This window comes from Cucurbita moschata, unplaced genomic scaffold, assembly GCF_002738365.1.
Source record: "Cucurbita moschata cultivar Rifu unplaced genomic scaffold, Cmos_1.0 Cmo_Scf00025, whole genome shotgun sequence".
Classification (NCBI taxonomy): Eukaryota; Viridiplantae; Streptophyta; class Magnoliopsida; order Cucurbitales; family Cucurbitaceae; genus Cucurbita; species Cucurbita moschata.
This window is the reverse complement of record NW_019268541.1, coordinates 1,695,375-1,718,431: the sequence shown is the minus strand read 5'-3', so window position 1 is coordinate 1,718,431 and position 23,057 is coordinate 1,695,375. Positions and strand designations below refer to the sequence as shown.

General features: G+C 38.6%; 4 protein-coding genes across 9 annotated transcripts in view; all 4 read left to right on the top strand.

Annotated features, from left to right (window-relative positions):
• The first annotated feature begins 1,072 nt into the window (after positions 1 to 1,072).
• Positions 1,073 to 2,103, top strand: LOC111461758 (metalloendoproteinase 1-like). The gene has a single exon (XM_023105399.1). It carries the CDS (start codon positions 1,076 to 1,078, stop codon positions 2,036 to 2,038), a length of 963 nt encoding a protein of 320 aa, XP_022961167.1. The 5' UTR covers positions 1,073 to 1,075; the 3' UTR covers positions 2,039 to 2,103.
• A 981-nt stretch (positions 2,104 to 3,084) lies between these two features.
• LOC111461373 (endoribonuclease Dicer homolog 2) lies at positions 3,085 to 15,810 on the top strand. 5 transcript variants are annotated; one of them, XM_023104877.1, is made up of 22 exons: positions 3,085 to 3,320; positions 3,607 to 3,692; positions 3,842 to 4,019; positions 4,513 to 4,626; positions 5,391 to 5,525; positions 6,823 to 6,907; positions 7,065 to 7,129; positions 7,649 to 7,789; positions 8,556 to 8,684; positions 8,754 to 8,883; positions 8,985 to 9,087; positions 9,420 to 9,615; positions 9,699 to 9,859; positions 10,014 to 10,229; positions 10,324 to 10,538; positions 10,644 to 11,337; positions 11,539 to 11,642; positions 11,746 to 11,939; positions 12,841 to 13,050; positions 13,148 to 13,558; positions 13,645 to 13,923; positions 15,294 to 15,810. In XM_023104877.1, the coding sequence occupies exons 2-22, from the start codon at positions 3,628 to 3,630 to the stop codon at positions 15,645 to 15,647; spliced, it is 4,179 nt and encodes a 1,392-aa protein (XP_022960645.1). In that variant the 5' UTR covers positions 3,085 to 3,320; positions 3,607 to 3,627; the 3' UTR covers positions 15,648 to 15,810. The 5 variants fall into 5 exon arrangements, 4 of the variants coding, with proteins under 4 accessions (XP_022960645.1, XP_022960644.1, XP_022960646.1 ...); XM_023104876.1 differs by lacking the exon at positions 3,085 to 3,320 and adding an exon at positions 3,377 to 3,514; XM_023104878.1 differs by lacking the exon at positions 3,085 to 3,320 and adding an exon at positions 3,382 to 3,400.
• Positions 15,811 to 16,975: 1,165 nt separating this feature from the next.
• Positions 16,976 to 20,907, top strand: LOC111461378 (protein TIC 20-II, chloroplastic-like). 2 transcript variants are annotated; one of them, XM_023104885.1, is made up of 2 exons: positions 16,976 to 17,677; positions 20,852 to 20,907. In XM_023104885.1, exon 1 carries the CDS (start codon positions 17,039 to 17,041, stop codon positions 17,669 to 17,671), a length of 633 nt encoding a protein of 210 aa, XP_022960653.1. In that variant the 5' UTR covers positions 16,976 to 17,038; the 3' UTR covers positions 17,672 to 17,677; positions 20,852 to 20,907. The 2 variants fall into 2 exon arrangements, with proteins under 2 accessions (XP_022960653.1, XP_022960654.1); XM_023104886.1 differs by lacking the exon at positions 20,852 to 20,907 and adding an exon at positions 18,152 to 18,360.
• The window catches only part of LOC111461376 (phosphoglycolate phosphatase 1B, chloroplastic-like), a 7,069-nt gene continuing 2,591 nt past the window's right edge, over positions 18,580 to 23,057 (top strand). Inside the window, exons 1-6 of the mRNA XM_023104883.1 lie at positions 18,580 to 19,463; positions 20,852 to 20,919; positions 21,054 to 21,146; positions 21,213 to 21,284; positions 21,711 to 21,782; positions 21,962 to 22,021. Of these exons, the coding sequence (XP_022960651.1) occupies positions 19,154 to 19,463; positions 20,852 to 20,919; positions 21,054 to 21,146; positions 21,213 to 21,284; positions 21,711 to 21,782; positions 21,962 to 22,021 (675 nt within the window). The 5' untranslated portion in view covers positions 18,580 to 19,153. The remainder of the gene's footprint in view (positions 19,464 to 20,851; positions 20,920 to 21,053; positions 21,147 to 21,212; positions 21,285 to 21,710; positions 21,783 to 21,961; positions 22,022 to 23,057) is intronic.

Genomic DNA, 23,057 nt, shown 5'->3' with positions numbered 1-23,057 from the left:
GTTTTCTAATTTAATACCCATTTATTGACAATTGACTTGATAAATTTGTTCATACTAAATATTGTATGGCAGATATTTAAGAAACCTTTTTTTAAATAAAAAAAACGACATTTTTAAATTTTAAATAAACAATAAAACAAACAATCTTTTGTTTGCAATATAACTAAAATTTCTGAATTTATTATCATTTCAATAATACCATTAATGTAATTATTAGAAAAAATTAATTGATCAATTATACAGTTTATCTTAATTTTTACAATTGAAAATTATATATATACATATATATATTTAATATATGTTGAAAATATATTTATATTAAGCGGGCGGAAACGAAAAATATAATTTCATCTCCGACCCCATTTATCCAACAGAAGAAAAAAAAAATCCCACATCCTCCTCCATTCTCCGGTCTAATTGAGGAATTTCCTCACTGTTCGTAATAAAATGGACATCTTTAATTAGAATTGGATGAAAGATTCAAACTCGAAACAAGTAATGCAACAATAAAAAATTGTGTGGTGATGGGTCTCAATTTTTATTTTTGGTCACTGACACACCATTCTTGATTCTAATTTAAGCCCGTTGTTTTGATGAAATTCTACTTTATATGAGTGTTTTAATGTATAGTAACAATGTATAAGGGTATTTTTGTAATTTTGCATCGTATAATTAAAGAAATAGAATGTCCCTTCACTCTTCCGATAAGATATTTTTAAAAAATATTTTACCTGATTAGGTTGTGTTCAGTTGTGAACTCTGTTCGGGGTTTAGGTTGAGTTCGGTTGTGAACTCGTAATAGGCCAATAAAACATGCTTCCCATTTCTTCCTTCTTCTTCATTATAATTTTATTAATTAAAATATGTTATGTTATTTAATATATATTAAGACTATGCTTATAATTCAGTGGTCAACAAAACATGCTTACCATTTCTTCTTCTCTTTTTATAATTAACATTATTATTAATTCCAACTGTGATTTAATAATTAAAAATGTGTCACATTATTTAATATTAATAAGACTATATGCTTATAAATATGCTCTCCTTGGTTCTATATGTATATCACCCATCTATGGCGAATAAGCCTTTGATTCTTGCCTTCTTCATCTTCCTTCCTCTTTGCCTTTCACTTCCATTGCCCGAACTGCCCGAACTGCCCGAATGGCCCGAACTGCCCCAAGTTTCTCCCTTTGCATTTCTCAATGACCTCCAAGGGTGCAAGAAAGGTGACAATGTCAAAGGCATATCCAAGCTCAAGAACTTCTTCCACTATTACGGTTATTTAAACCACGGAATCAACGTTACTGGTTATCTGAATGACGTCGACGATGTCTTTGACGATCCCCTCGAATCTGCCATCAAAACCTATCAACGATACTTCCATCTTAACCCCACTGGAACCTTGAATCTCGAGACGATATCCCAACTCGCAACTCCTCGGTGCGGCGTTCCAGATATTGTCAATGGAACTACAGGTCGACTATTGTTTGAACATGATGATGATGGTCATGTCCATCGCTACCACCTTTCCCATGTTGTGTCTCATTACGCTTTCTTCCCTGGAAAGCGTAGGTGGCCATCTTCGAAATATCGTCTCACGTACGCATTTCTTCCCGGTACTCGTAAAGATGCTAAAGCACCGGTGACTCGAGCATTCGCTACGTGGGCTCGATACACTCATTTCAAGTTTTCTTTGACTACAAACTACAAAAGAGCTAACTTGAAGATTGGGTTCTATAAAGGCAACCATGGAGATGGGTATCCATTTGATGGGCCCGGTGGGACATTGGCTCATGCTTTTGCACCTACTGATGGGAGGTTCCATTATGATTCAACTGAAAAATGGGCTGTTGGGGCTGTGAAAGGGCGATATGACTTACAAACGGTGGCTTTGCATGAGATCGGACACCTTCTTGGGCTCGGACATAGCACGGTTAAAAACGCTATAATGTATCCTTATATCAAGTCCGGGACGACCAAGGGCTTGAACGCCGATGATATTAAAGGAATCAAGGTTCTATACAACAAACGTTAAACAAGAATCTCCAGAATGATATGATATTGTTCACTTTGAGTATAAGCTCTCGTGGCTTCCCCAAAAGACCTTGAACCAACATGATCATTCCCTAAATTAGCTAACGTGGGACATCCGCATCTATATCACTCGTGAGATAATTTATTGTATCTTAGTATTATATTAAATATTCTTGGTTGTTTTTCGTCGTTTATGTAAACGTGTCTACTAATGCAATAAGTATTCAAATGTAAGATCGGGGTATTAAATTTTGTCGTTATATATTTCCATATTTTCGTGGGTTCGTCAACGATTTAATGATTAAATTTATATGTTTTTATTGTATTGCCAAATATAAAATAAATAATAAGAAATTAAAAATAAAATAAAATAAAATATATTTATGTTATTTGAAATTTGAATAAATAACTAATTTAAAAATGAACACCGTTCCTCTTATCTGAATAAATTGAAAATAAAACAACAATTGTTTTCTGTACCCTAAATGTTATTAATTTAAAATCTTTAAATTTTAATATTTTAACTTAAAAAAATATTAATTTTCTACAATTATAATTAATTACTTGTAATTTAATTTTGAATACAAGTAATTGATTAAAATTAAAGTTATCAAATTATTATTAATAAAAATGAATTAATATTCTATTGTAACAAAGGTATAAATCTATCAATAAATTATTACAATGACATAATATTTATATACTTTTCGAATATTTATAATTAAAATATTCTTTTTATTAAAATCATTTTAAAATATAAATTGCGTTCGAATACTTATAATTAAAATATTTTTTTTATTAAAATTATTTATACTAGGATAATTATCGAGATTTATTACCAAATAAACTCAAAATTCTAAAATTTAAGGTACATTAATCACTTAATTTTTTTTTTTTAATAATATGATCTAATAAAAATATAATAGTTAATTATTTAAAATCAATTAGGGTAATAGTTTTTTTGAAAATATGAGGTCACCGAGTCTCGTTGATTTCAAGAGAAAATCGAGTGAAAAGGGGTATCATAAAAGAGCGAGAAAAGGTGGGAAGAAAAACAGTGAGGTCACCGAGTTTTGTTGATTTCAAGAGAGTTATTAATGAGTTTGGTGGAAGTTTGATCCTTCCCAATAATGGGTTTAAACTAAAACTAAGAATCAGAGGGGTTTCAAAGCATCCCAAATATAAGTGTGACAGGCAGTGAAGCAGAACTGCTTTGATCAACCAGTGGGTCCAGGAATCGGGAAAAAGACGAACTCATGATGCCTTTTTGATCTCCTTTGATTGTAAGTTCCCATCTCTCATTGGTTATTTGTTCAACTTTTGATTTAGTGACTACCTTTTTACTTTCATTCGCTTTAGTTAAGTATGAACTTTACTTGAATACCCATATGAATTTCTTTGGTTCTTATTCTCTTTGATTTTTTTGTTCTGTTTGATTCTCGTTGGGTCCTTTTTTTCAGTTCGTATCTGTTTCTGGGTCAGTGGGTTGAGTTTTAATCGGCATTGTGTATTGATTTTTTTGGTTTTTTTGTTTTGGGTGTCTGCATTGGATCTTCAATGTGTTTGTAGATGTGGAGTTAAGAGCAGGGGATGGCGTCGTATATGGAGTTAGAGAGCGAGCAGCTAGTGGCTGATCCAATACCATTTGCTAGAAGGTTTGGTTTGTGCAATGGTTTCTTTTTGGCTTCATTATGGTTAACTTTACCTTTATGTTATTAGAAGATTTTGAAGGTTTCTTTGTTTGGTATGTTGGATTGTTGAAGTTTCGTTGTTCCTTGTATCTTGTGATGGGTGATTATTGCAGTTATCAGTTGGAAGGATTGGAAAAAGCACTTAAACAGAACACGATAGTGTTTTTGGAAACTGGATCTGGCAAGACTTTGATAGCCATCATGCTTTTGAGAAGCTTTGCTCATCAGCTGCGCAAACCTTCACCTTTCTTTGCTGTTTTCTTAGTTCCACAAGTTGTTTTGGTCACTCAAGTATGTACCGATTCTCTCTCTCTCTCTCTAGATCACAAATGGAATGGCCGAGAGGAGGGGGTGGACACGAGGCGGTGTGCCAATAAGGACGTTGGGCCCCGAAAGGGGTGGATTGGGGGATCCCACATCGATTGGAGAAGGGAACGAGTGCCAGCGAGGACGTTGGGCCTTGAAGGGGGGTGGATTGTGAAATCCCACATTGGTTGCGGAGGAGAACGAAACATTCTTTATAAAGGTGTGGAAACCTCTCCCTAGTAGACATGTTTTAAAAACCTTGAGGGGAAGCCCGAAAGGGAAAGCCCAAAGAGAGGACAATATCGTCTAACGGTGCGCTTGAGCTGTTATAAGTATTCGGTTCATTTTCAATAAATAAGTAGAGCTTCCGAAAATTTAAGGATTGAAGGGAACCATAAGCAAACATTATGATTAATGTTTCTTGGAGGTTCATTTTCCCACCATTCACAGTTTTATCCATTCTTTTTGATAATTGTAGCAAGCTGAAGCTCTGAAGATGCATACCAACTTGAGCGTTGGCTTGTATTATGGAGGTATGGGTGTAGACTTTTGGGATGGTGAAGTTTGGAAGCAAGAAATAGATAAACATGAGGTACTGAATCTTCTTATTTGGGTATCATTGCTTATTTTAAATGTTGACTGTTCATCCATTAGTTGTTGAAATATACTCTTTTTTCTTTTTGTTTTGTTTTTTCTTACTGAAATGTCTAATAAAATACCATAGACTTCTTAATTTGTGATGTCCACATTGGTTGGGGAGGAGAACAAAATACCATTTATAAGGGTGTGAAAACCTTCCCCTAGTAGATGCGTTTTAAAACCTTGAGGGAAAGCCTGAAAGGGAAAGCCCAAAGAGGACAATATTAGCTAGCGGTGGATCTGGGTCGTTGCAAATGGAGCAAAAAATCGGACGATGTGCCAGCCTTCTTGCTGTTCTCCGAAGGGGGTAGATATGAGGCGGTGTGTCAGTAAGGACGCTGGGCCCCGAATGGGGGTGGATTTGGTGGCGGTCCCACATCGATTGGAAGAAGGAAAGAGTGCCAGCGAGGACATTGGGTCCCGAAGGGAGGTGGATTGTGATGTCCCACATTGGTTGGGGAGGAGAACAAAACACCATTTATAAGGGTGTGAAAACCTTCTCCTAGTAGACGCGTTTTAAAGCCTTGAGGGAAAGCCCAAAAGGGAAAGCCCAAAGAGGAAAATATCTGCTAGCGGTGGATTTGGGTCGTTACATAATTAATGGCCATTTTCATGTTAATGTCATCTTCCATTTATATAACATCCCATCTAAATTCTTGTCAGCTCTTGGCATGGTACTGCTACCCTTTTTTTCCTAATGTATTTTCTACATCTTAGGTGCTTGTGATGACTCCTGCAATTTTGCTAAATTGCTTGAGGCATAGCTTCATTCAGCTAAGCATGATAAAGGTCTTAATAATAGATGAATGCCATCATGCCAGAGGCAAACACCCTTATGCTTGTATTATGTCGGTAAGTTGCATATATTGTTATCATGCTGTCTAATTTTGTGGAATCTTGGATAAAATAGTTATGCGTTTTTGCGTTTTTTAAGGTTGATTTGTTAAAAGTCAAGTCTTTTATGCCAAGCCATTGATATTTATATAGCATGCCAATCTTATAGATATGTCTGTTAGTGTAAGATCTCACATCGGTTGGGGAGGAGAACGGAGCATTCTTTATAAGGGTGTGGAAACCTCTCCCTAACGGTCGCGTTTTAAAAACCTTGAGAGGAAGCTTGAAAGGAAAAGTTCGAAGAGGACAATATCTGCTAGTGGTGGGATTGAGCTATTACAAATGATATCAGTGCCAAACACCGAGCGGTGTGTCAGCGAGGACGCTGGATCCCAAGGGGGGTGGATTGTGAGATCCCGGTTGGAGTGGAAAACGAAGCATTCCTTATAAAGATGTGGTAACCTCTCTCTAACATATACGTTTTAAAACCTTGGGGGGAAGCCCAGAAAGGAAAGCCCAAAGAGGATAATATTTGCTAGCGGTGGACTTGGGCTGTTACAGTTAGCTTAACTGATTATTAATTGTTAGCTTAACATAACACAACATTAATTACACCAGCACTAAACGTTTCGACCTAAATCAATATCCTAATAGTTTAGAGGAGAGCACACTTTCTTATTCCTTCTCTTCACAATTAATTATAACTAAAGCACCTTGTTTTTTCCTTTTGAATTTTTTTCATTATGTTTTTGGCAGATGTGAAAATGTTGATTTATATCTTGATCATCTACGCCTCCACTTTTGAAAATGCATTAATAAAAATGACAAAAATGAGTAATTAGGTATTACTAAACATAATGGTTACCTGAAGTACAAAAAATTTGATATCTATCAATTATCACTTTCTTAAGTAACGATTCTAACAAGTCTTTAAATTTGTATCATCAATGTTTTTCATTCATCAGTGTTTAAACTAGAAACTTGATTTGCCACAACTCATTATGTATTGGCATTACATGCATAAACTTCCATAATTTTTTAGAATAAGATAAGGCATAAATACCCCAGACCTTAGTGGTCTCATAGAGGTGCAAGCCTCATCTATAAGACGAGTAAGCCGCTTATGATTCAAAGAAGAGGTCATGTTACAAATTAGTGAAATGATCAAAGAAGGCGTAAGCATCAAGGCTAAAAATTTGAGCCTCTCAACGGGAGGGGTTTCAAGGTGTCAGCCTTAAAAACTTTAGCTAGTTACTTTACACATTTTTTTCCCTTTATGCACATATTTTTAATTTGAAGTATATGCACTTTTCAGGAGTTCTATCACCGGCAGCTACCTCTTGATAAATCTAATCTTCCTAGAGTATTTGGAATGACTGCTTCTCCAATAAAGTCAAAGGGTATTTCAAATTCCTTCATATTTTTTTTTACTTGTACATTATCCAATTCTATTTCCGTTTTTTTTCGGGGGTTACGGCTTCTGAGGTCGTTATAATGAAAAGTTGAACGAGATGCTTTTCCCTTTTCTGATTTTTTTGCGGGGTGGGGCATTGGTAGGTGGCAACTCGGAGTTAATGTGTTGGCAACATATACAAGACCTTGAATCCTTATTGAACTCGAAGGTTAGTACTAAAGTTTGCATGAGTTTACTAAGTAGTTTTGCTATTTTAATATTGATTGCTCATTCACGATTTAGTGCTGTGAAAGACATGCTTCGAAATGAATGCGTTGTTAAACAATATGCCATACTCTCATTAACATGGATTAACCTTTAGAGATTAATCTTTTATACCAAAACATATAATATACATTTTTTCTTACGTCTTATGTGCATCAGTTCACAGAGGCTTGTATCTTGTTTTGGGGCACCTATTGTGTAGATTCCATAGGACTATAGTGCCTCAGGCTTTGGCATATTTAGTTTCTCGTACTCAACTCCGCGACTCTGCTAGGAAAGTTTCATTTGTGTTTCAGTTTGGGGGATTTCTCTTTATACTCTTGTTATTTTAGAATGCGTTGTACCCTCTCTCAAAGAGTTCGCTTCTTCAAGTGCTTGTGAATTGTTCACTTCTTCCCCTCTTCTTTTTCAAGAATTATTTTCTTATTGAGCAGTAATTTGATCATATCTTTTTATCATGCAGGTGTATACTTGTTCCGGTGAATCCGAGCTGGCCAAGTTTGTACCTATTTCAACTCCGAAGTTCAAATTTTATATGCACAAGGACATCCCATATGCATTATATGAACAATTAGCAGAGGGTTTGAAGGTTTTGAAATTAAAGGTGCATATTTCATGTCCATAATTTTCTTTTGTATCATTAAAGTCAATTCTATGAACTAGTATGATATTTGTGGTATGTGATTCTTTAACATTGTTGCTCTATAATGTATGAAAACATCTCTACTTTTCATTTGAAGTTGTCAGTATCATGCTGTCTTATGGAACTATTAAATGGAAAGTGTAATTGATTCAATATTTCATCTGCAAAAATATCATGGCAGAGGATGCAACGGAGCGGCCCCATCAAATTGGGCATTCTTCTTGAACCTTTTTTCAGGGTGTTAAGCCGTTTGTGGAGGATTGTATCTCCTTATAGTATACTGGTATTGAGAGGAAGAAATTGCCCTAAAATAGTACAAAACTCCTGAACATATTTGATAAACTCTCCTTCCTCACCATAACTTTCTACCAAAGATCGAACATGCCTTCTGACGAAGTATATTTGCTACATTCTACCCCAACATTCCATTACAGTGAGCCATCGGTTCCCCCACCATTTCTATCTAACTCTCAACTTGATTGTTTCCTTTCTTGCCCTTTATTGCATATGTGAACGTAGTCGAAGGCCTCCCAAGGACATGCCATACAAAAAACTTAACATTCTTGTGCATTTTCACATTCCACAACGGGGCATATACTTTGCTCAAGGGAGAAGAATTAACCAAACAAAGGAAAAAGGATTTACAAGAGAATTAACCAAACAAAGGAAAAAGGAAAAAGTTCTTGTTGTACTTGTGGCACTTATGGCAGTGTACTTTTGTTTGCAGCATGAACGCTCTCTGGAGAATCCAGATCTCAATCCTTCCAAGGTAGAACCGACTAGAAAACGGATATCAAAAGCTTTCTTGGCTTTGATGTATTGCTTAGATGAACTTGGTCTTTGGTTAGCCTGGAAGGTAGGCGTTTCGATTATTTTGGTTTGTCACTTAGCATTTCTGGCATTACCTGACTTGCACTTCTAACAGGCTGCTGAGTCTTTATCGTGGATGGAAGATGATTTTTCTCCATGGGAAACGTTGGATATATTTGGTGAGGCAATAGTGAAAAGTTTCTTTTCTGATGCCTTAACGCTACTTGCTAGTCCATTTAAATCAGGTACATATGTTCCAGTGTATGATGAATTGGTATGTATATTAGGTTGTTTTCATTCCCCTCTTATTTATTTATTTTTTAATTATCTAAATTTCGACATGCAGGATATTCCTATCAGCCTATAGGTGATAATGTTGAGGCTGATATGGCTGTAGGTCTTATGACTGCAAAAGTTGTTTGTCTCATTGAATCGCTACTTGAATACAGGTATCGGTTTTGTGCATGGTTGTTTCCCTATTCACTGTCGTCTCTTGTGATCTTTTTTATCAATTTTATGAATTCGATTCTTGTTTCCGATCCGTTGCCAATTTTCTCTGCTGCATTAGGATTTTTGCAGGTAATTTGAGGCATGAATAAATCTTAGATGCGAAATTTTGCTTTCAACTTCTTTTGCTTCACCCCTGGTGATCTATCTCATCAATGAGAGCAATCATGTTCTAAATGTTCTGAACCAATTTTGTTCAAGCCACTTTCTAGGGGTGTTCCCTCGGTGTACTCATTTTTGTTTTCTTATTGATTAAGGCGGCACTATCCTGTAGGTCTGTCGAGGATATAAGATGTCTAGTATTTGTAGAAAGAATCGTTACTGCTGTGGCCCTTCAAACACTATTGAGCGTATTGCTCCCAAAACACACTTGCTGGAAGGCCAAATATATAGCTGGAAGGAACTCGGGATTGCAAACCCAGACAAAGCAGAAACAAAATGAAATTGTGGAAGAATTTCGTTGCGGCAAGGTATGCTTTTCTTGGTCTTTCACTCCCTCTACTACTCAATGCTGCATAATGCTTAATTTGACTGGTGAATAACGTTTTCTCAGGTCAACATCATTGTTGCAACCTCGATTCTAGAAGAGGGTTTGGATGTCCAAAGTTGCAATTTAGTAATTAGATTCGACCCGTCATCCACAGTATGTAGCTTCATACAATCTAGAGGACGTGCTAGGATGCAAAACTCAGATTACATCTTGATGGTAAAGAGGTAAAAGTAAATCCTTTTGTACATGTGTTTGTCCTTGTGGTTTTCTTTTTATCTTTGCTACGAGGGATAATTGCTTTTTTAACTTTTTTAGTTGAATTACTTGCTAAAGAATGATCTATTTTTCTCTTATACTCTTTGGTTTACCTTTATGCAGTGGGGATTCTGCCACTCTCTCTCGACTTCAAAGATATCTTGATAGTGGTGAAACTATGCGAAACGAATCTCTACGCCATGCCTCTCTTCCGTGCTTACCTTTTAGAAGTGATTACAATGAGGAATCCTATCGTGTTGAAAGCACTGGTGCGGTTGTGACTCTAAGTTCCAGTGTTGGTTTGATATACTTCTATTGCTCTCGCCTTCCTTCTGATTGGTCGGTCATTTTATATCGTAGTTCATTGTTTGAGAATAACGACACTGCATTCTTGTTTTGTAAATTAGAATGGAAAATTTTCCTTATTTTGTAGTTATTTTAAGCCAACACCACGATGGAATTCAGAAACTCGCACCTTGCAACTTCCTAAGAGCTCTCCTTGTCAGACCTTTTCCAGTAAAGATGACGCTAAATATCCCAAGCAAAGTGCCTGTTTAGAAGCATGCAAACAACTTCATAAGTATGGTGCTTTGACAGATAACCTTGTCCCTGATATGGTTGCTGAAGAAGCTGTGGCCCAAGGAGTTGGTATTTATTTCTAATCTTGTCCCGGTTATGACTTCTTTCGTTTCAGACACGTGGTGGCCATTATAATTCACGAATTTGAACTCTAATTTTACCCAAATTGTTCAGGGAATAAACCACTTGATGAAGAACAACCAATTTATGTTCCACCAGAATTTGTGCATTGTTGTCCCAATAATTCTAGTGGAGTGTATCATTGCTACCTGATTGAATTAAAGCAGAACTTCAATTATGATATATCAGTTCATAACATCGTGCTAGCCATGAGAACCGAGCTTGAGTTCGAAGTGCAAAGCATGTGTCATGACATGGACGTTGACAGAGGAAGCTTGGATGTTAATTTTAAATATATAGGCATTATTAAGCTTAGCCCAGAGCAGGTTCTTTTATGCAGAAGGTTCCAAGCTACAATTTTCAGAGTCTTGTTGAAGCATAAATGGGATATCGAGTTGAGTAAAAATGACGAGATTTGCTTGGGAGATAGTCCTACGGTCGATTATCTTCTGCTCCCTTCAACTGGTGTAGGACTGATTAGCTGGGAGACCGTTCTGTCTGTATTAGATTCATCCATAAAATATTGTGTACATCGTGGTATTTCCTCATTCAAGGGCTTTGCTTACGACGTTCAAACCCAAAACGGACTTGATTGCATTTGCAGACTCGAGAATTCTATCGTGTATACTCCTCATAACGGTTATGTATATTGCATAATGGGTGCTTTGAGTGCACTCGATGGAAACTCATTACTCAAGCTCCGAAAAAACGAAACGATGCTGTCTTACAAGGAGTATTATAAAATGAAGTAAGTTCTTAAAAGTCGTTTAAATTATTAAGTTAGTGCTCGAAGTTCGATTATTGTGTCTGTTTAATCTCTAAGCTTTAAAATTTCAATTCTATTCTTGTACTTTGAACTGTAAGCTTTTGTAGTTCTTATTGTAAAGTTTTGAGTGCACTATTCTTGATGTTTCATTTCACTGATAATCTTGATTTGTTTACTTTGCAGTCACGGCATTGACTTACAGTATGAGAAACAACCATTACTTCGTGGGAAAAAAATATTTACAGTGCATAATCACCTTAAGAAATGTAGAAAACGCGAGGAGGGAGGTAACTTTTATTTCTTCTACTTGCAAAAACCCGACCGTCTATAATATTTTCACGTGTTTCATATTCTTCTACTCGAACAATATTGATTATCTGTTTTTTGCAGTATCAAGTAATTCGCTAGTTGAGCTACCTCCTGAACTTTGTTCTATAATAATGTCTCCCATATCCATCAACACCATATATTCGTATTCATTTCTTCCTTCTATTATGCATCGACTCGAATCGATGCTCATTGCCAGCAACTTGAAAAAGTTGAATTCGGATCATTGCATGCAAAATGACATTCCAACCGTGAAGGTAATTTGTATTTATTTTTTAATGAAGTACTAGGCACTCATAAATTAGCAGAGCCAATTTATAATAGTGGTATTGAGATTTTGTAGTAGTGGTATCAATATGTTCTTGTGACATTTGATGTCACCCAAACTGTTAGCTCATGCTTTCTAATAGAATACCTATTTGAGTCTTGTATTTACTAGTTACCATTTGTTCTTATTCTTAGACATGTTTGGATTTTAAAATAGTTAAAATGACTTGTGTTGTTCAAAATCACCCCGAAACATGTATTAATGTGTGAGATCCCACATTGGTTGGAGAGGAGAACGAAACATTCTTTATAAGGGTGTGGAATCCTCTCTCTAGCAGACACGTTTTAAAAACATTGAGGGAAAGCCTGAAAGGGAAAGCTCAAAGAGAACAATATCTGCTAGCGGTGGGCTTGGGCTGTTAGAAATGGTATTAGAGCCAAACACCGTGCGATGTGCTAGTGAGGGGGTTGAGCCTCAAAGGGGGGTGGACACGAGGCGGCGTGCCAGCAAGGACGTTGGGCCATGAAGGAGGGTGGATTGTGAGATCCCACATCAGTTGGAGAGGAAAACGAAAGATTCTTTATAAGGTTGTGGAAACCTCTCCCTAGCAGACGCGTTTTAAAAATCTTGAGGGAAAATCCGAAAAGGACAATATTTGCTAGCGGAGTAATTGGGTTGCACTATTTCGAAACCTCTCCCAAACATGCTCTTTAATAATTGAGCCCTTTAGTTATCTTGTTGGCTCCTTTTGTTCTGGGCAGCTTTTTTATTTTATTTTTACTCTCTCTGTATTGCATGTTGTGTATCTTTGCATTTTCTGTATGGAACTATGATTCTTCACTAATATATAAAGTATGCTTATTTATGCCAACAATATTTCTTTGTCACAGGTCTTGGAAGCAATAACAACAAAAAGCTGCCAAGAGAAATTTCATCTAGAATCCCTCGAGACTCTTGGCGATTCGTTTCTTAAATACGCGACTGGTCAACATCTTTTTAAAGCTTTTCAGAAAGATCATGAGGGCCTTCTTAGTCTAAAGAAAGATAGAATAGTTTGTAATGCTGCTCTCTGTAAGCTTGGATGTGAACACAAAATTTCGGTAGTTTCGTCATGAACCATAGTTAACTGCTTTACTTATTTGCGACAGTACGAAGTGTATTGATTTTAGTTCTCGTATTCTTTTGTCGATGTTTCAGGGCTTTATTCGAGACGAGGCTTTCGATCCTCAAAAGTGGGCGATTCCTGGTGATACACTTGAGGTTCACCAATTAACAGAGGAAGTGCTTTCTAATGGAAGAAAAGTTTATGTTCGAAGAAAAAGAAAGGTAAAAGGTAAGAGGATAGCTGACGTTGTTGAGGCGCTAATCGGTGCATATCTTAGCACTGGTGGGGAAAGGGCAGCGATTCAGTTTCTAAATCGGATCGGTATAGAAGTGTATTTTGATATTGTACCTTACGAGAGACCTTTTAGCGTCGATGCTCACAAGCTCATTAATGTTAGACATTTAGAGTCCCTGCTGAATTACACATTCAATGATCCCTCATTGTTGTTAGAAGCAATGACTCATGGTTCATATATGCTTCCAGAAATTCCAAGATGTTATCAGGTAACATAATGACATCAAATATGTGTCTTTGAAAACTGGCTTTCTTCCCTCTATTAAATGTAAGTAATGAACTCATTTGCATGCAGCGACTGGAATTTCTTGGAGACTCGGTATTAGATTACGTCGTTACCGTGCATTTGTACAACAAATATCCCGGAATGTCACCGGGATTGTTGACTGACATGAGGTCGGCGTCCGTGAGCAACGATTGTTATGCACGAACTGCAGTAAAGGCTCAGCTGTACAAAAGTATACTACATTTGTCTCATGACCTCCACAGGCATATTAGTTCGACTCTTAGAAACTTCGAGATGTCGTCTTCTGAAGCAACGTACGGATGGGAATCTGAGACTTCTTTACCCAAGGTTAGTTCTTATAGTCGTTTTTTTTACACATACTAAATAAAGTTAAATGTTGGATGACTGCTTGTTCATATTTTTACAAGAAATAGTTTATGAATCGAATTATATGGGAGAGAGATAAGCTACTTGAGGCAAACCAGTACTGAAATTTTATTTAAATGATCAAAAGTCCTCCCACAATTACAGCAGCTTCCATTCTATAGAAGGAAGCTTAACCCACAGAACGACTCGACCTCCTAAACCGATAAGTGAACTTACGTAACCGGTTACATCCCTTCTAAAAGAACTGCCCAGCCTCCCAACAACGTTGAAGTAGGTTGCTGTAAAAAGACTTGATTCCCAAAGGTAAAAAGACTTTAACCACAATGACAAGAAACACAAAGATTCGACAAGAAAACTCGAGATATATGTAAATGTAACGGCCCAAGCTTATCGCTAGTAGATATTGTCCTCTTTGGTCTGTTGTGTATTGCTGAGTCTCATGGTTTTAAAATGCATTTGCTAGGGAGAGGTTTCCACACCTTTATAAAGAATGCGTCTGCCAGATATTATTCGCTTTGACCCATTACATATCACCATTAGCCTCACAGTTTTAAAATGCATCTGCTAAAGGGAGGTTTCCACACCCTTATAAGGAATGCTCCGTTCCCTTTTCCAACCAATGTGGGAACTAACAATCCACCCCCCTTGGGAACCCTGTGTCCTCATAGGGTAGGGCTCTGATACCATTTGTAACTGCCCAAGTTCATCATGAGTAGATATTGTCCATTTTGGTCCATTGCGTATCACCGTCAGCCTCACGGTTTTAAAACACGTTTGTTAGGGAGAGGTTTCCACACCCTTATAGGGAATGCGTCTGCCAGATATTATTCGCTTTGACCCATCACTTTGGCCCATTACATATCACCGTTAGCCTCACAGTTTTAAAATGCATCTGCTAGAGGGAGGTTTCCACACCCTTAAGGAATGCTCCGTTCCCTTCTCCAACTAATGTGGGAACTAACAATCCACTCCCTTGGGAGCCCAGCATCCTCATTGGCACACTACTCGGTGTCAGGCTCTGATACCATTTGTAACAGCCCGAGCTCATCATGAGTAGATATTGTCCATTTTGGTCCGTTACGTATCACCGTTAGCCTCACGGTTTTAAAACACGTTTGCTAGGGAGAGGTTTTCACACTCTTATAAGGAATGTTCCGTTCCCCTCTCCAACCGATTTAGAATCTCACAGTAAAACCGGTGGATAGATACACCTCTGCCTCACCATGAACCTAAGGATAACTAAAGAGTTGTTGCAGAAGAATTTGATATTCTTACAAAGAAAATACAGATCATGAGAATTACATTGAAGATGCATTTGAATGTTCATACAGGTTTTTGGAGATGTGATCGAGTCTTTAGCTGGAGCAATATACGTAGACTCGGGATACAATAAAGATAAGGTGTTCGAGAGTATACGTCCACTTTTAGAACCGTTAATATCGCCCGAAACGGTGAAGATGCATCCAAGAAGAGAGTTAAATGAGGTATGCCAAAAGATGAACTACAACTTAAAAAAAACTGTTACTTCTCGTGTGAATGGAAAAACACACGTTACAGTTGAGGTTGAAGCCAATGGGAGGATATTCAAACATACAGCAATCTCTTTGGATAAGGAGACTGGAAAGAAGGTTGCTTCCAAAGAAGTTCTCAAATCTCTAAAGGACTCCTATGGTCCTTTCCTATAGTGCTCTTACAGGTGCTGTTTTTCCTTGTTCATTATTGTATTAAATATATCGATATTCATATCAGGTGTATTATCGATCATATTAGGTGTGTTGTCGATAAATTATGTATTGTCTTGCTCTATGTTTGTTAAGGCAATATTGGACTTTTGTTTTAGGTGATTCTTCTTGCTATTTTTGGGTCATTTAATGCTCAGATTACATGTAGGGTGAAATCCGTTATCTTTCCTTGTAATGGCCTAAGCCTACCGCTCGCAGATACCCTTCAAGATTTTAAAACGTGTCAATTAGAGAGAGGTTTCCACCCTCTCCAACCGATGCGGAATTTCACAATCCACCCCAATCCAAGCCCACTGCCTTTCTTTTCCCTCAAGGTTTTAAAACATGTCTACTAGGGAGAGATTTTGACACTCTTCTAAACAATGTTTCGTTCTCCTCTCCAATTGATATGGGGTCTCACAATCTACCTCAATCCACCCCCTCTGGAGCCTAGCGTTCTCATTGATACTCGTTTCTTTCTCCAATTGATGTGGGATCTCACAATCCACCTCCCTTTGGGGCTCAGCCTCCTCGTTAGCACACCGTTCATTGTCCACCTCCTTCAGGGCTCAGCCTCCTCGTTTGCACACCGTTCATTGTCCACCTCCTTCAGGGCTCAACCTCCTCGTTTGCACACCTTTCAGCGTCCACCCCCTCCGGGGCTCAGCTCCCTCAATGGGAAATCTCACATTCTTCTTCACTTGGCTCCTACACAATTAGAAACAACATATCTCCCTCGGTGCAAATTCTCCAACCGATGTGGGATCTCACAATCTATACTAATCCACACAATCAAAGTCCACCGCTAATAGATATTGTCTTATTTCGACTTTTTCTCCTGGGCTTTTCCTCAAGGTTTTAAAACATGTCTATTAGGGAAATATTTCAACACCCTTATAAACAATGTTTCGTTCCTCTCTCCACCTGATATGGGGTCTCACAATCCACCTCAATCCACCCCCTTTTAAGCCTAGCGTTCTCACTGACACCCGTTTCTTTCTCCAATTGATGTGGAATCATCTCACAATCCACCCCCCTTCAGGGCTCAGCCTCCTCGTTTGCACACCGTCCAGTGTCCACCCCTTTTGGAGTTCTTGTAGTTAAATAAAACCTAAAACACTCCGACGAAGATTTTGAGTTAAAAAATAGTAATCTTTACACTTTTTTAGACTATAGCAATTAAATTCTAAAATTCAATTTAATTAAAATGTTGGAAATGGAAAAATAAAATGATATTTTAATCTAAAAATATTTATCCAAATAAATTTTTTATTCCTATTTATATAACATTTTCCCAAAATTCTCAGCGTCATCTTCTTCGTCCTCTCACTCTCAACGCCTCTGCTACAAGAACAATGACAATGGCTTCCTGTTCCATCCCTCTCCTCAATCTCTCTATCAAACCCGCCATTAAAGCCGCACTAATACCTCACTACTCCGCCATCAAATCTCGCCACTGTTTTTCTCTCCCCCTTCTTCCCTCCAAACCCGCAAAATCTCCCGCCATTCGCATGTCCTACAACCCTACTCCGGCCACCGACCGCCTCATCTCCGCCGTCGCCTACACTCTCCCCTTCTTCAACTCCCTCCAGTATGGTCGCTTCCTCTTCGCTCAGTACCCGGTTCTCGGCCTCGCCTTCGAGCCGCTGCTCCCGATTCTAGGGCTTTATCGCTCGATCCCGCACTCGAGCTTCATCGCCTTCTTCGCCTTCTACTTGGGCGTGGTCCGTAACCCTAGCTTCAGTCGCTACGCGAGGTTCAATTCGATGCAGGCGTTGACTCTGGACGTGCTGCTGGTGGTGCCGTTGTTGGTACAGAGGATTCTGAGTCCCGGTCAAAGCGGATTAGGGTTCCAGATCATGGCTTGGAGCCATAATGGATTGTTTGTTTTCAGTGTTTTGTGCTTTCTTTATAGTGTGGTTTCCTGCATTCTGGGTCGAACCCCTCACCTACCCATTGTTGCTGATGCTGCTGGCAGGCAGGTTTAGCTTCAGGTTTGTTCATCAACCTTTTCTCTCTTGTTTTGGGGAATTTTTGGATTGAGAAGTTCGTAATGTAGGGTTTTGATTTTTCTCCAAAATTAATGAAGTTCTGAAAGTTTTGGGAGAAATCTGAAGCCAATCAATGGAAGATTTATAAGAAACGAATTGAAAAGTTTATTTTGATTGTGCATTTCTGATTACAAGAGATTTTTGCAGCCTGTACCTATAAGTTTGTAAAGCATTTGTGTAAGGGGAAGCTTTAGATGATGAAGATCATTCATACATAGCCTTAAATACAACTTGGTCAGCGTGATTCATTTAGGTCCCATTTCATTCGGTTCACCATTACTTTGAGAATGGCCCTCTTGAACTCTGTTCTTTTCTTTGGTCCATCATTCTCATTTTTATCAGTTTTTGTGATCAAATTTTTAGCATGACATTCATTCAACCTTAAAAAAGTGTTTCCTGGTTCAATTTTGCAAATAGGGATCAAAATGAACAAGGATGAAATTCAAAAGTGGGATGATCGAAATAGAAAACGAGAGAGGATGATACAGTAGAGAGCGATGATGATACGGTAAAGATTGGCACACACTCTTATCGAAGAAATTAGTGACAATGGGGTAATCTAATCTTGATTATTAGTATGCTTGTGCGTAAATTGATCCTCATACACATTGAAAATTCTTACCCATCATGTTGAGGATTTGAACATGTTCCATTGGAGGATGAAAGTCCCCTAATTAATTTAGGGAATGATTATGGGTTTATAACTAAAGAATACTCTCTCCATTGGTACGAGACTTTTGGAGAAGTCCAAAGCAAAGCCATTATGCTCATAGTGGACAATATCATACTATTGTGGAGAGTCGTGTTCGTCTAACATGGTATCAGAGCCATGCCCTAATGTCGAACAAAGGACTCCAAAAGAAAAGGAGTCGAGTCGCGATTAAGGGCTGACGTACTTTATTCGAGGGGAGGTGTTGGATGATGAAAGTCTCACATTGCTAATTTAGGGAATGATTATGGGAGAGTCGTGTTCGTCTAACAAGGAAGATGATGAATATAAGAATGAAGTCAATATATTCATAACACGGACGAAGATACTAAGACATTTGTCGAGTTTGACAACTTGTATTAGGGTCATGTTCGAGATTTTAACGATATAAAATGAAATTCTTATAAAATAGTGTGAATATTGAGAACGAGGTAGGTGAAAAATCGAAATCCGATAATACAAATTTATAATTTTATTTTAAGAAATCCACGATTTTTATACAACTGCTACATAACCAAAAAAAGAAAAAAGAAAAAAAAAGCAATTTGTTGTTGCATGGAAGATCAAATGGCCTATTGCGAGAGAGTTTTCAGTGCCTTACAATCCCAAGCGAAGGAACGAGCGCTACTCATTCCACGCCACCGCGCGCACCTTTGGGCCTCAAACTGCCAACACAGTGTGCAAGCCCGCAGAAAAGAAAGGCAGCAGAGATGCTGAGCAGAGCAGCGACAGCGGCTTCTCATTCCCTCATTGTTGCTTCTTCCAGAAATGCATCCAAATCCTTCGTCAATTTGAACTGCAACATCCCCCGATTCTTGGGTTTCAAGCAGCTTTCACGCAGTCTATACGGTTGTTCCTGTTCCTGTTCTGGGTCTCTGAGTTTCCGATGGAATAGTAGCAGTAAGAGGAAGTTCAATAGATCTAGAATGGAGGGCTTCGCTGTTCGTGCTTCAGCTCAGCCACTCAAGAACGCCGATGAACTCATTGATTCTGTGGAGACATTTATTTTCGACTGCGATGGTGAGTTATTCTCCCATTTCTCCCACGAGTTCGTTTGATTTTTGTAAATTTTTAGGGATGATATGAAGATTCCAAAAGGATCAATCTAGAGAGCTGGAGAGTTGAAGCAGACTCTTCTTGCATTGTTGAAAGGATTGCCATTAAGTTATAAGTTTGATTCAGCTCCTGTTTGCTTATGATTGTAGGAGATTCATTTTAGAACTCGTCTTTTGTATATTGTCTATGAGCATGAATTATAGTAGGACTCAACTCCTATAGGAATCATTTCACTTTTTTGATATTTGAGGTGCCAAATTCCCATTGAGCTTCGAGAAAAGGGACTCCTACCACCAAGAATTGACCCAATGGTCAATAAGAGTCTATATATGTAACAGCCTAAATCCACCGCTAGCAGATACTGTCCTCTTTGGGCTTTCCCTTTCGGACTTCCCTTCAAGGTTTTTAAAACGTGTATGCTAGGGAGAGGTTTCCACACTCTTATAAAGAATGCTTCATTACCCTCTCCAACCGATGTGGGATCTCACAATCCACCCTCCATTTGGACCCAGCATCCTCGCCAGTATTCGTTCCTCTTTCCAATCAATGTGGGACTGCTCGATGTCTGTCTCTGATACCATTTCTAACAACCCAAACCTACCGCTAGTAGATATTGTCCTCTTTGTGCTTTCCCTTTCGGGCTCCCCTTCAAGGTTTTTAAAACGCGTCCTAGGGAGAGGTTTCCACACCCTTATCAAAATACTTCATACCCCTCTCCAACCGATATGGGATCTCACAATCCACCCCTCTTCAGAGCCTGGCGTCCTTGCTGGTATTCGTTCCTCTCTCCAATCGATGTGGGATTTCACAATCCACTCCCCACACACCACCCGGTGTCTGACTTTGAAACCATTTATAACAGCCCAAGCCCACCGCTAGTAGATATCATCCTCTTTGTGCTTTCCCTTTCGGGCTTCCCTTCAAGGTTTTTAAAACACGTCTGCTAGGGAGAGATTTCCACATCCTTATAAAAAATACTTCATTCCCCTCTCCAACCAACATGGGATCTCACAATATATATATAATAAAGAGCTTAGAGGGAATGGACACAAGCCATGGTAGCTTTTGATTACCTATTTAGGATTTAGCACTCTACAAAGTTCCTTAGCAACTAAATGGTAAGGTGGCAAGGACACTCACGGATGTTCTGGCTTGTTTAGAAGGCTGATTGTGAGTCGAAGATGCAATAGGGAAGCCCATTCCCAAATCCATTGATTTTGCAGGCCTCCTTGACAGAAATAAGTTCTTGTGAGGAGAGGCTATAACCAACATTTTCATTGAAATTATTTTGTTTTTCGCATCATGAAAAGAACCAAGAATCTCATGGCTTCACTTGAATGATTTAACTGCAGGGGTTATATGGAAAGGAGACAAACTCATAGATGGCGTTCCAGAAACGCTTGATATGCTTCGATCAAAGGTATAAATATACATTTTCTAACCCACTTTTGGTAACTTATTGCCTTATGAGTGAAAACTATGCAAAATTCTGTAGTTTCCTTCAGTTCATGGATTGTTTTGCGATTTTTTCTCTCTCTTTTTAAACAATTTCAGGGGAAGCGATTAGTTTTCGTTACCAACAATTCGACGAAGTCGAGGAAGCAGTATGGCAAAAAGTTTGAGACACTTGGTCTTAGTGTCACTGAGGTCAGTGACTTAAAGCTCTCAAGCTCTGTCTGAAATTGTAATGTTAAGAGAATTCGAATATTTCAGGAAGAAATTTTTGCATCATCTTTTGCTGCCGCGGCATACTTGAAGTCCATTGATTTCCCAAAAGAGAAGAAGGTACTCGTTTGCTTCGGCTATCTTTTATACATCGGTCGGAGAGGGGAATGAAACATTCCTTATAAGGGTGTGGAAACCTCTTCCCTAGTGAACACGTTTTAAAATCTTGAGTGAAAGCCTAGAATGGAAAGTCCAAACAGGTCGGGCTCCCAGGGGGATGGATTGTGAGATCCCACATCAGTTAAAGAGAGAAACAAAATATTCCTTATAAGGGTGTGGAAACCTCTCCCTAGCAGACGCGTTTTAAAATCTTGAGGGGAAGCCCGTGAAGGGAAAGCCCAAAGAAGACAGTATCTACTAGCGGTGGGCTTAAGCTGTTACGAGATCTGAACCTATGACTTTTAACTAACACAGAAATGCCTTAACCATTGAACTTAGCTCATTTCGACATTATTTCATCCTGGACTTGTGACTTTGTGATGTCAGGTTTATGTGATTGGTGAGGATGGCATCTTGAAAGAGCTTGAACTCGCTGGATATCGGTACCTCGGTGGACCGGTATGTCCTGCCACCTCTATGTGACCTGTTCTTATTTGCAAGTTTGTGATGCTTACTTTGGCAGTGATTGGCTAGCATGATAAACGATGTTTCTTATATCATATAAACTTAAAGATTACTATAATTTGTCAGGATGGTTAGGTGTGTTGTTATAGAGTAAATATGTTATGTTCTTACAGGATGATGGTGGGAAGAAGATAGAACTAAAGCCAGGCTTTCTGATGGAGCACGATAAGGATGTACGTTTCTAATCTTTCATGCTTTATATACAAATTTCTTGTTTCAACCTATTGAGAGGGCGTTTTAGAGACTCTCTGAACTCCTACCGCTTGTAACAGCCCAAGCCTACCGCTAACAAATATTATCCTCTTTGGGCTTCCCCTCAACGTTTTAAAACGTGTCTACTAGGGAGAAGTTTTCATACCCATATAAGGAATGCTTCGTTCCCCTCTCCAACCGATATGGGATCTCACAATCCATCCCTCTTGGAGGACCAACGTCCTCGCTGGCACATCGTCTGGTGTCTAGCTTTGATACCATTTGTAGCAACTCAAACCCACTGCGAGCAGATATTGTCCTTTTTGGGCTTTTTCTTTTGGACTTTCCTTCAAGATTTAAAAACGCCTCTATTAGGGAGAGGTTTCCACACCTATATAAGGAATGCTTCGTTCCCCTCTCCAACCGATGTGGGATCTCACAATTCAACCCTCTTGAGGGCGTAACGTCCTCGCTGGCACACCGTCTGGTGTCTGAATCTAATACCATTTGTAACAATCTAAGCCCACTGCTAGCTGATATTGTCCTCATTGGGCTTTCCTTTTTGGGCTTCCCCTCAAGGTTTTAAAACACGTCTACTATAGAGAGGTTTCCACACCCGTATAAGGAATGCTTCGTTCCCCTCTCCAACCGATGTGGGATCTCACACTGCTCCACCTTGACAATTACATATTGTTATCCTTTGGATTACCCTTCTTCGTCACATTTCTTATTCCTTTCTGATATAAACCAAATAGCTAAAATATATTGGAAGATACAAAAATAGAAGAACTAGAGTAACTCCCAAGTGATTCGAGATGTTTCGGCCCTCCGTCTTGAGATCACTCGAGCCAAAACCAACTAAACCAATGCTTTACCTTCCACTAACCCTATTGATATTCCTAACTATCCGAATGTCGTTCCTATCAGTTTCATAACCTAATCTAACTCGGGCTAACTTTATTCAATCGTGAATCATCTATTTACCCTCATTTCCACCCCCCCCCCCCCCCCCCCCCC

Excerpts from the sequence above, each read along its gene's own strand:
- LOC111461378 (XM_023104885.1), top strand. The coding sequence starts at position 17,039 with ATGACAATGGCTTCCTGTTCCATCCCTCTCCTCAATCTCTCTATCAAA.
- LOC111461373 (XM_023104877.1), top strand. The coding sequence starts at position 3,628 with ATGGCGTCGTATATGGAGTTAGAGAGCGAGCAGCTAGTGGCTGATCCA. Across the intron at positions 5,526-6,822 it reads CTTATGCTTGTATTATGTCG|GAGTTCTATCACCGGCAGCT; the intron begins GTAAGTTGCATA and ends TGCACTTTTCAG. Across the intron at positions 9,616-9,698 it reads AAGAATTTCGTTGCGGCAAG|GTCAACATCATTGTTGCAAC; the intron begins GTATGCTTTTCT and ends ACGTTTTCTCAG.
- LOC111461758 (XM_023105399.1), top strand. The coding sequence starts at position 1,076 with ATGGCGAATAAGCCTTTGATTCTTGCCTTCTTCATCTTCCTTCCTCTT.